General features: G+C 46.9%; 1 protein-coding gene across 1 annotated transcript; it reads right to left on the bottom strand.

The window, feature by feature from the left end:
- Window positions 1-2,511: 2,511 nt before the first annotated feature.
- Window positions 2,512-11,579, bottom strand: LOC135534557 (uncharacterized protein C11orf98 homolog). Its single transcript, XM_064961513.1, has 4 exons — window positions 11,520-11,579; window positions 8,883-9,007; window positions 6,146-6,243; window positions 2,512-3,422 (listed from the first exon to the last, which is right to left on the bottom strand). Exons 1-4 carry the CDS (start codon window positions 11,577-11,579, stop codon window positions 3,259-3,261), a joined length of 447 nt encoding a protein of 148 aa, XP_064817585.1. The 3' UTR covers window positions 2,512-3,258.
- Window positions 11,580-12,033: the final 454 nt, after the last annotated feature.

The raw sequence follows: 12,033 nt of genomic DNA, 5'->3' as shown, positions 1-12,033 counted from the left end.
TTACCTACAGGTATGAACAGGTCACCTTGGTTTACCTACAGGCGTGACGGGAGGCTGGAGTCATTGGGTTCGATCCCACATGGTATCTATCCCCAACACAATTCACTACTTTTGACAAGAGTCCGACTGTCCTTAGGAACAGGGAGCCATTTGGGATGCAGACAAATCTTCCACCAAGGCCACTGACTCCAGATCAGATTCCACAGATTCATTCTTCCTTTTGTAGTTGGGGAGGAAAAAAACAATTTCCCATTCTGTCTGTTTTTTTATTTGATTTAAACTAGGCAAGTCAGTTAAGAACAAATTCTATTTACAATGACGGCATTCAGATACACAAACACAAGGCTCTCTGGCTCAGGATCAGGCCCTCCGTCCATGTAATCATATTCATTAGGTCTAAAGGCTAAGACTGATCCAGGATCAGGCCTCCCCGTCCATGTAATCATATTCATTAGGTCTAAAGGCTAAGACTGATCCAGGATCAGGGCCTCCCCGCTCCATGTAATCATATTCAGGGTCTATATATTAAAACTGATCCAGGATCAGCCCCCGTCCATGTAATCATATTCATTAGGTCTAAAAGGCTAAGACTGGATCCAGGATCAGGCCTCCCCATTCATGTAATCATATTCATTAGGTCTAAAAGGCTAAGACTGATCCAGGATCAGGCCTCCCGTCCATAATCATATTCATTAGGTCTAAAGGCTAAAACTGATCCAGGATCAGGCCTCCCCGTCCATGTAATCATATTCATTAGGTCTAAAAGGCTAAAAACTGATCCAGGATCAGCCCCCGTCCATGTAATCATATTCATTAGGTCTAAAAGGCTAAGACTGATCCAGGATCAGGCCTCCCCGTCCATGTAATCATATTCATTAGGTCTAAAAGGCTAAACTGATCCAGGATCAGGCCTCCCCGTCCATGTAATCATATTCATTAGGTCTAAAGGCTAAGACTGGATCCAGGATCAGGCCTCCCGTCCATGTAATCATATTCATTAGGTCTAAAAGGCTAAAACTGGGATCCAGGATCAGCCTCCCGTCCATGTAATCACATTCATTAGGTCTAAAAGGCTAAAACTGATCCAGGATCAGCCCCCGTCCATGTAATCATATTCATTAGGTCTAAAAAGGCTAAAACTGATCCAGGATCAGGCCTCCCGTCCATGTAATCATATTCATTAGGTCTAAAAGGCTAAAACTGATCCAGGATCAGGCCCCCGTCCATGTAATCATATTCATTAGGTCTAAAGGCTAAAACTGATCCAGGATCAGGCCTCCCCGTCCATGTAATCATATTCATTAGGTCTGAAGGCTAAAACTGATCCAGGATCAGCCCCCGTCCATGTAATCATATTCATTAGGTCTAAAAAGGCTAAAACTGATCCAGGATCAGCCCTCCCCGTCCATGTAATCATATTCATTAGGTCTAAAAGGCTAAAACTGATCCAGGATCAGGCCTCCCGTCCATGTAATCATATTCATTAGGTCTAAAAGGCCAAAACTGATCCAGGATCAGCTCCCCGTCCATGTAATCATATTCATTAGGTCTAAAGGCTAAAACTGATCCAGGATCAGGCCTCCCGTCCATGTAATCATATTCATTAGGTCTAAAAGGCTAAAACTGATCCAGGATCAGGCCTCCCGTCCATGTAATCATATTCATTAGGTCTAAAAGGCTAAAACTGATCCAGGATCAGGCCTCCCCGTCCATGTAATCATATTCATTAGGTCTGATCCAGGATCAGGCCTCCCTGTCCATGTAATCATATTCATTAGGTCTGGGGGCATCCAGGATCAGCCCCCGTCCATGTAATCATATTCATTAGGTCTAAAGGCTAAAACTGATCCAGGATCAGGCCTCCCCCCGTCCATGTAATCATATTCATTAGGTCTAAAAGGCTAAAACTGATCCAGGATCAGGCCTCCCGTCCATGTAATCATATTCATTAGGTCTAAAAAGGCTAAAACTGATCCAGGATCAGCCCCCGTCCATGTAATCATATTCATTAGGTCTAAAAGGCTAAAACTGATCCAGGATCAGGGCCCCGTCCATGTAATCATATTCATTAGGTCTAAAAGGCTAAAACTGATCCAGGATCAGGCCTCCCGTCCATGTAATCATATTCATTAGGTCTAAAGGCTAAAACTGATCCAGGATCAGCCTCCCCGTCCATGTAATCATATTCATTAGGTCTAAAAGGCTAAAAACTGATCCAGGATCAGCCTCCCCGTCCATGTAATCATATTCATTAGGTCTAAAAGGCTAAAACTGATCCAGGATCAGCCTCCCCGTCCATGTAATCATATTCATTAGGTCTAAAGGCTAAAACTGATCCAGGATCAGGCCTGGCCGTCCATGTAATCATATTCATTAGGTCTAAAGGCCAAAACTGATCCAGGATCAGGCCTCCCCGTCCATGTAATCATATTCATTAGGTCTAAAAGGCTAAGACTGATCCAGGATCAGGCCTCCCGTCCATGTAATCATATTCATTAGGTCTAAAGGCTAAAACTGATCCAGGATCAGCCCCCCGTCCATGTAATCATATTCATTAGGTCTAAAAGGCCAAAACTGATCCAGGATCAGGCCTCCCTGTCCATGTAATCATATTCATTAGGTCTAAAAGGCTAAAACTGATCCAGGATCAGCTCCCCGTCCATGTAATCATATTCATTAGGTCTAAAAGGCCAAAACTGATCCAGGATCAGGCCTCCTGTCCATGTAATCATATTCATTAGGTCTAAAAGGCTAAAACTGATCCAGGATCAGCTCCCCGTCCATGTAATCATATTCATTAGGTCTAAAAGGCTAAAACTGATCCAGGATCAGCTCCCCTGTCCATGTAATCATATTCATTAGGTCTAAAAGGCTAAAACTGATCCAGGATCAGGCCTCCTGTCCATGTAATCATATTCATTAGGTCTAAAAGGCTAAAACTGATCCAGGATCAGCCCCCGTCCATGTAATCATATTCATGAGGCCCGGTCTGAATATGGAGCCCGGTCTGAATATGGAGCCCGGTCTGAATATGGAGCCCGGTCTGAATATGGGGCCCGGTCTGAATATGGGGCCCGGTCTGAATATGGAGCCCGGTCTGAATATGGGGCCCGGTCTGAATATGGGGGCCCGGTCTGAATATGGGGCCCGGTCTGAATATGGGGCCCGGGTCTGAATATGGGGCCCGGTCTGAATATGGGGCCTGGTCTGAATATGGGGCCCGGTCTGGCCTTGGCATGGGGCCAACAGAACAGTCTCTCATCTTCTTCTCATTCCATATCTGCCATGTCCACATCCCCCTGGGACACACCCTTTCTGGTGTCTGACTGCCGCTGGTGCTGCTGCCTTTGGTGCTGCTGCCTTTGGTGCTGCTGCCTTCTTTGGTGCTGCCACCGCCTTCATCTTGTTTGTTGCTGCCTCAACTAAGGAGGGAGAGAGAGAGAGAGACAGACCTCAGATACTGCACACAGAGAGATATATATAGGCTATACACACAGGCCAGTTTATTAGGTACACTACCCCATTCACCTAAAGGATAAGAATGGTGCCAGCTAACAGGCCAGTTTATTAGGTACACTACCCCATTCACCTAAAGGATAAGAATGGTGCCAGCTAACAGGCCAGTTTATTAGGTACACTACCCCGTTCCCATAAAGGATAAGAATGTGCCAGCTAACAGGCCAGTTTATTAGGTACACTACCCCAGTTCACCTAAAGATAAGAATGGTGCCAGCTAACAGGCCAGTTTATTAGGTACACTACCCCTCCTATAAAGATAAGAATGGTGCCAGCTAACAGGCCAGTTTATTAGGTACACTACTGACACTGGACCTGAAGGATAAGAATGGTGCCAGCTAACAGGCCAGTTTATTAGGTACACTCCCCGTTCACCTAAAGGATATGAATGGTGCCAGCTAACAGGCCAGTTTATTAGGTCACTACCCGTCTCACCTCAAAGGATAAGAATGGTGCCAGCTAACAGGCCAGTTTATTAGGTCACTGCCCCGTTCACCTAAAGGATAAGAATGGTGCCATGCTAACAGGCCAGTTTATTAGGTTCCGCACTACTCCCGCTCACCTGGATAAGAATGGTGCCAGCTAACAGGCCAGTTTATTAGGTACACTAGACCTGTTCACCTAAAAGGATAATGGTGCCAGCTAACAGGCCAGTTTATTGTTGAGTCATGCGCTTCCCCCTAAAGGACAAGGGTCAGTACAACCGTGCAAGTTCCGTCTTGAACAGCCTCCCAGAACACACAACTCGTCCCTCGTCGCGGACATGCCGATGTCTCAGGCAACTTGAGTCCATGTCAGCTCTTGTCTGGTTCCAGTGGACATCCCACTTCCTGTTGACAACTGGGGGTGAAACACACCGTCTGGGTCCGCACGAATCCCACTTCCTGTCTGAGTCCCACTTCCTGTTGAGTCATGCTGATGGCAGAGTCAGGAGTCCATGTCTCCGTCTTGTCTGGTTCCGCACGAATCCCACTTCCTGTTGAGTCATGCCGATGGCAGAGTCAGAAGTCTTGTCTGGTTTCAACAGTAGTGGTGGTGTAATGCTGTGGGGAATGTTTCCTCGGTCCCCTTGATACCGATTGAGAAACGTTTGAACGCCACAGCATCTGTCAACATCGTTGCCGTCCAAACCCCAATAGATTATCTCTGGGTTGAGATGGAACGGGCTGTTGGCAGCATGACTGTTCCGCTGGCCAATCAGCAGCCACTGCGCGATGACATCACGTCAGCATGGACCAACAACCCTGTTGAACGTTTCCCGACTTGTAGAATACATGCCGAAGAAGTCAGGCTGTTCTGGAGGCAAAGGGGGTCCGACCAGGTATTAGATGGGTGTACCTAATAAAATGGTTCCAAACTTTAGGAACACCTCCCTTTGCCCCCAGAACAGCCTCAATGTCGGGCATGGTCTCTTCCATATGCTGATTAATGAGTGCATGGCCGTCTACATGGACTGGACTGAACGGCCAGAACAACGAGATGGTTCAGATGATGAGGTGACTAAAGTCAGCTGCTCTACATTGTGAGGGTGACTGAAGTCAGCTGCTCTACATTATGAGGTGACTGAAGTCAGCTGCTCTACATTATGAGGTGTGACTAAAGTCAGCTGCTCTACATTGTGAGGGGTGACTAAAGTCAGCTGCTCTACATTATGAGGGGTGACAAAAGTCAGCTGCTCTACATTGTGAGGGGTGACTAAAGTCAGCTGCTCTACATTGTGAGGGGTGACTAAAGTCAGCTGCTCTACATTGTGAGGGGTGACTAAAGTCAGCTACTCTACATTGTGAGGGGTGACAAAAGTCAGCTGCTCTACATTGTGAGGGGTGACTAAAGTCAGCTGCTCTACATTGTGAGGGGTGACTAAAGTCAGCTGCTCTACATTATGAGGGGTGACTAAAGTCAGCTGCTCTACATTATGAGGGGTGACTAAAGTCAGCTGCTCTACATTATGAGGGGTGACTAAAGTCAGCTGCTCTACATTGTGAGGGGTGACTAAAGTCAGCTGCTCTACATTGTGAGGGGTGACTAAAGTCAGCTACTCTACATTATGAGGGGTGACTAAAGTCAGCTACTCTACATGAGGGGTGACTAAAGTCAGCTGCTCTACATGAGGGGTGACTAAAGTCAGCTACTCTACATGAGGGGTGACTAAAGTCAGCTGCTCTACATTGTGAGGGGTGACTAAAGTCAGCTGCTCTACATTGTGAGGGGGTGACTAAAGTCAGCTGCTCTACATTATGAGGGTGACTAAAGTCAGCTGCTCTACATTGTGATTGACAGGTGGAGAGTTTATCCTTTCTGAAGTGGATACATTTACATTACATTTAAGTCATTTAGCAGACGCTCTTATCCAGAGCGACTTACAAATTGGTGAATTCACCTTCTGACATCCAGTGGAACAGCCACTTTACAATAGTGCATCTAAATCACTAAGGGGGGGGTGAGAAGGATTACTTATCCTATCCTAGGTATTCCTTGAAGAGGTGGGGTTTCAGGTGTCTCCGGAAGGTGGTGATTGACTCCGCTGTCCTGGCGTCGTGAGGGAATGACAACTCGAGAGCACATGACAACTCAGAGGAAATGTGATTCAACAACCCAGTTTAAAACTGTCTAGTTATTCACTTCTTACCTTCCATAGCGGCCTTCTCTGCTTGCATGTGTTGCAGCTGTTTGAGCAGCTTGCGTTTCTTCTTCCCAGACAGAGTGATGTTGGCTCTGGGGCTGGAGCTGAGCAGGACGACAATCAACAACACATTTAGACTACAGAGTGTTGTTGGCTCTGGAGCTGAGCAGGACGACAAACAACATCATCACGTTTAGACTACAGAGTGATGTTGGCTCTGGGGCTGGAGCTGAGCAGGACGACAAACAACATCACGTTTAGACTACAGAGTGTTGTTGGCTCTGGAGCTGAGCAGGACGACAAACAACAACATCACGTTTAGACTACAGAGTGATGTTGGCTCTGGGGCTGGAGCTGAGCAGGACGACAATCAACAACATCACGTTTAGACTACAGAGTGATGTTGGCTCTGGAGCTGAGCAGGACGACAAACAACAACATCATTTAGACTACAGAGTGATGTTGGCTCTGGGGCTGGAGCTGAGCAGGACAACAAACAACAACATCACATTTAGACTACAGAGTGATGTTGGCTCTGGAGCTGGAGCTGAGCAGGACGACAATCAACAACATCACGTTTAGACTACAGAGTGATGTTGGCTCTGGGGCTGGAGCTGAGCAGGACGACAAACAACAACATCACGTTTAGACTACAGAGTGATGTTGGCTCTGGGGCTGGAGCTGAGCAGGACGACAATCAACAACATCACGTTTAGACTACAGAGTGATGTTGGCTCTGGGGCTGGAGCTGAGCAGGGACGACAATCAACAACATCACGTTTAGACTACAGAGTGATGTTGGCTCTGGGGCTGGAGCTGAGCAGGACGACAATCAACAACATCACGTTTAGACTACAGAGTGTTGTTGGCTCTGGAGCTGAGCAGGACGACAAACAACAACATCACGTTTAGACTACAGAGTGATGTTGGCTCTGGGGCTGGAGCTGAGCAGGGACGACAATCAACAACATCACGTTTAGACTACAGAGTGATGTTGGCTCTGGGGCTGGAGCTGAGCAGGACGACAATCAACAACATCACGTTTAGACTACAGAGTGATGTTGGCTCTGGAGCTGGGGCTGAGCAGGACGACAAACAACAACATCACGTTTAGACTACAGAGTGATGTTGGCTCTGGGGCTGGAGCTGAGCAGGACGACAAACAACAACATCACGTTTAGACTACAGAGTGTTGTTGGCTCTGGAGCTGAGCAGGACGACAAACAACAACATCACGTTTAGACTACAGAGTGATGTTGGCTCTGGGGCTGGAGCTGAGCAGGACGACAATCAACAACATCACGTTTAGACTACAGAGTGTTGTTGGCTCTGGGGCTGGAGCTGAGCAGGACGACAATCAACAACATCACGTTTAGACTACAGAGTGATGTTGGCTCTGGGGCTGGAGCTGAGCAGGACGACAAACAACAACATCACGTTTAGACTACAGAGTGATGTTGGCTCTGGAGCTGATCAGGACGACAATCAACAACATCACGTTTAGACTACAGAGTGATGTTGGCTCTGGGGCTGGAGCTGAGCAGGACGACAAACAACAACATCACGTTTAGACTACAGAGTGATGTTGGCTCTGGGGCTGGAGCTGAGCAGGACGACAAACAACAACATCACGTTTAGACTACAGAGTGATGTTGGCTCTGGAGCTGGAGCTGAGCAGGACGACAATCAACAACATCACGTTTAGACTACAGAGTGATGTTGGCTCTGGAGCTGGAGCTGAGCAGGGCGACAATCAACAACATCACGTTTAGACTACAGAGTGATGTTGGCTCTGGAGCTGAGCAGGGACGACAATCAACAACATCACGTTTAGACTACAGAGTGATGTTGGCTCTGGGGCTGGAGCTGAGCAGGACGACAATCAACAACATCACGTTTAGACTACAGAGTGTTGTTGGCTCTGGAGCTGAGCAGGACGACAATCAACAACATCACGTTTAGACTACAGAGTGTTGTTGGCTCTGGAGCTGAGCAGGGACGACAATCAACAACATCACGTTTAGACTACAGAGTGTTGTTGGCTCTGGGGCTGGAGCTGAGCAGGACGACAATCAACAACATCACGTTTAGACTACAGAGTGATGTTGGCTCTGGAGCTGAGCAGGACGACAAACAACATCACGTTTAGACTACAGAGTGTTGTTGGCTCTGGAGCTGAGCAGGACGACAATCAACAACATCACGTTTAGACTACAGAGTGTTGTTGGCTCTGGAGCTGAGCAGGGACGACAAACAACAACAACACTTTCAGACTGCAACATGGCAATGGTGATGGAGCGAAGGAACAAGCACCGCAACTCAACAAGCAAATCAGACCACAGCAACAAAGACCTGGGTACTACTACCATACACCCTAGGACTCAAAACAACCACAACACTTCACCTGGTCAGGATGCTGGACAACAACAATAACACTACACCTGGTCAGGATCCTGGACAACAACAATAACACTACACCTGGTCAGGACAACAACAATAACACTACACCTGGTCAGGATCCTGGACAACCACATTCAGAATACACTAGGCCCATTGGTCACCTGGTCAGTTTGCTCATGCTTGTTGTTCTCCATCTTTGTTGGTTAACATTACATATACCACTGTTTTATTATATCAGGATCCTGGACACCACAAGTACAACCCATGAGTCATCCCAACATCCCCTACATTTGGGTACCCCATGGTCAGGATCCTGGACAAACAGTCTGGAAACAGGACCTACTTTCTCTTCCTGAGATGGTGGATGGTGGTGAGTCCTTCGTCCACCACAGCTCCCACCTTGATGTGTTTCCTCCTCTTCTCACGGGTCAGATTCCTCCGCCGCTTATAGAGCTTCTTGCCCAGCTCCTGGCAACATACATCACAACATGAGGCAGCAAAGCTTTCTGGGGTTTAGCTAGCTAGTAACACATAACGTAGACGGTATTGATGCATCTTAATTAAATGTTACATTTTTGGTGCAGTGTTACTAGAAATAACAACTTTGTAGCTAGCTTACATTGAAATGTGTCATAACGAAATAATGCCATGTGATCTAACTGCAGCTTAGCTAGTTAGCCGTTTTGCTAACACGAACTTCTTGTGACATTTTACCTTCAGCAACATTAAACGAGCTTTCCTTCTGGTTTCTAGGTTATGATGATGTAATCTTTCTACATCTCGTACTGGTGTAAATATCAAAATAACGTTTGTTTTTATATGTGTAACTTACTGTTTTTGGGTCTGTTGATCCTGTTCCAGTCTTCCCCACTTGCTGTAATAACACTACACCTGGTTCAGGAACTTCTCATTGGAACAACCACTTTCTCCATTTTCATTGGCTGGAACGTTTCTTCTTCTTCTTCTTCTTCTTCTTCTTCTTCTTCTTCTTCTTCTTCTTCTATCAAACAATGCAAGGTTTAACACTGGTTGACATCCAATAAATGTTGCATTACTGACCTACTAGGCTGGACCATCAACAACAACAACAACAAAAAAGTCAGGAAATCCCTACCATCTAACACACCATCTAACACTACACTCACAACAAGTATGAATAAATACCATACTATGTAAACCTATTTAGTCCAACTTCAGACCAACAACAAAGGATGGGCCACCACCACTGACCCACCCTGTTACTCTCCTGATGTCTCACCACCCAAACACCTCTCTGCAGCTGCCACACAACCTCTATTGTCTGAGACTTACGTTTTATCCCTGCAGTACAGTTGATAACCATTACTATAAATGCTATAAATCCAATCTTAATGGTCATTGGGGAAAGAAAAGGTATTTTATTTTATTTAACGACAAGTCAGTAAAGAACAAATTCTTATTTTTAATGACAGCCTAGGAACAGTGGGTTAACTGGCTGTTCAGGGGCAAAAATGACAGATTTGTACCTTGTCACTCGGGATATGAACTTGCAACCTTTCGGTTACTAGTCCAACACTCTAACCACTAGGCTACCCTGTCACCCCAGTAGGTCAGGATCCTGACAAGTGGTGTGACAAGTAATAACACTACACCACCTCCTCTGAGGATCCTCCCTCTGTTCAACAACTAACACTACCCCTCCTGGTCAGGATCCTGTTCTGGTACAACTACTACACATTCCCTCCCTCTGTTCTGGTACAGAATCACACCCATTGGTCTCAGGATCCTGACAGATCTACTACAATCCTCTGTTCTGGTACAGATTGTTCTCCCTCTGTTCTGGTACAGATCTACTGCCACACCCACTCCTCTCAATCCCTCCCACTGTTCTGGTACAGATCTACTATGATCCCTCCCTGGTCAGATCCTCACCAAGATCCCTCCCTCTGTTCTGGTACAGGATCCTGGACCCATGTTCTGGTACAGATCTACTATTCACCCCCTCCTCTCAGGATCCCCTCTGTTCTGGTACAGATCTACTAGCCACACCCCTCATGCTTGTTAACAGGATCCCTCTCTGGCTTACAGGTATCTACTAGATCCTCTCAGGATCCTCCCTCTGTTCTGGTACAGATCTACTAGCCACACCCCCTCCTCTCAGGATCCCTCCTCTGTTCTGGTACAGATCTACTAGATCCTCTCATGATCCCTCCCTCTGTTCTGGTGCCACAGGTCCCTGACAGATCTACTAGTCACACCACTGTTCCTCCTCCCTCCCTCTGTTCTACAGATCTACTAGATCCTCTCCCCTCCCTGTTCTGGTACAGATCTCCTAGCCACACCCTCCCTCCTCTCTAGGATCCCTCCCTCTGTTCTGGTACAGCCCAGCTGTCCTGGTACTTTCTTCACTGAGCATATGACAACCCTCCCTCTGTTCTGCACTACTCTAACCCTCCCTCTGGTGACAGATCTACTACACCCCTCCTCTGTCCAGATTACTACCCCTCCTCTCATGTCCCCAGCCACAGCTCTACACATAACTTCTGAGATGGTACACCCCTCCTCTCAGGATTCCCTCTACATCTTCTTCTGTTCTGGTACAGATCTAATGTCACATTCCCTCCGCTACTTTCTAGAGTTCTTACATCTAGAACATACATCACCCCAACCTCCTCTCACTTTGTTAGCATCTGGGAACCTCCCTCCTACTGCCACATAGGAACACATAACGAAATAATGCCTCCTACATGGAACCTCCTCCTAACACTGCTTTAGCTAGTTAGGAACCTCCTTTTGCTACTAGGAACCTCCCTCCTAACTTGTGTCCTTTCTACACACTGCTGTCAGCAACATTAATCGAGTCCCTAACGAAAACATTCTGATCCTAGCCACATAGATGTTGCTGCCACATAGGAACCTCCCTTTTCTACACACTCGTACTGGTGTAACCTCCCTCCTTGTTTGTCATTTTACCTGCTGCAGCAACACTTACTGCTGCCACTGTTTTGGGTCTGGAACATTGGATGCCCTCCCTCCTACACACTGCTGTCACATGGAACATGTAAACCTATGAGACACTAATGAACCCCCTCCTTTACATGATCCTCCCTCCTACTGTTTTGGGTCATGTTGGAACTTTCTACCATTGCCATTGGCTGAACCTCCCTCTTGCTGGATGCTTCTTCTTTCACACTGCTGCCACATAGGAACTTCCCTTCTGTAACACACCACTTTCTCCCATTTTCATTGGCTGGAACCTCCATCTAAATGTTGCATTCCTCCTCTGCCACCTCCCTCCTACTGAGCTGCCACATAAACCTCCATCACACACTGCTGCCACATAGGAACAACACTGCACCACATTACCTCCCTCCTACTGGGCTGGACATAAATCATCTGGAACCTCCCTCCTACCCTACCACATCTCCTAACACACCATCTAACACTACACACTGCTGCCACAACCCTCCTAACTGCTGTCACATGGAATAAATCCTACACACTGCTGCCACTAT

This window comes from Oncorhynchus masou, unplaced genomic scaffold, assembly GCF_036934945.1.
Source record: "Oncorhynchus masou masou isolate Uvic2021 unplaced genomic scaffold, UVic_Omas_1.1 unplaced_scaffold_3569, whole genome shotgun sequence".
Lineage (NCBI taxonomy): Eukaryota > Metazoa > Chordata > Actinopteri > Salmoniformes > Salmonidae > Oncorhynchus > Oncorhynchus masou.
The sequence above is the reverse complement of the archived record's forward strand: the minus strand, read 5'-3'. Positions and strand labels throughout refer to the sequence as shown.

Coding starts and splice junctions, on each gene's coding strand:
- LOC135534557 (XM_064961513.1), bottom strand. CDS start 11,579: ATGTTCCATGTGACAGCAGTGTGTAGGAGGGAGGGCATCCAATGTTCC. Junction 6,244..8,882: donor CACCATCTCAGGAAGAGAAA/GTAGGTCCTGTT, acceptor CGTCCTGCTCAG/CTCCAGCCCCAGAGCCAACA. Junction 3,423..6,145: donor AGAGAAGGCCGCTATGGAAG/GTAAGAAGTGAA, acceptor CTCCCTCCTTAG/TTGAGGCAGCAACAAACAAG.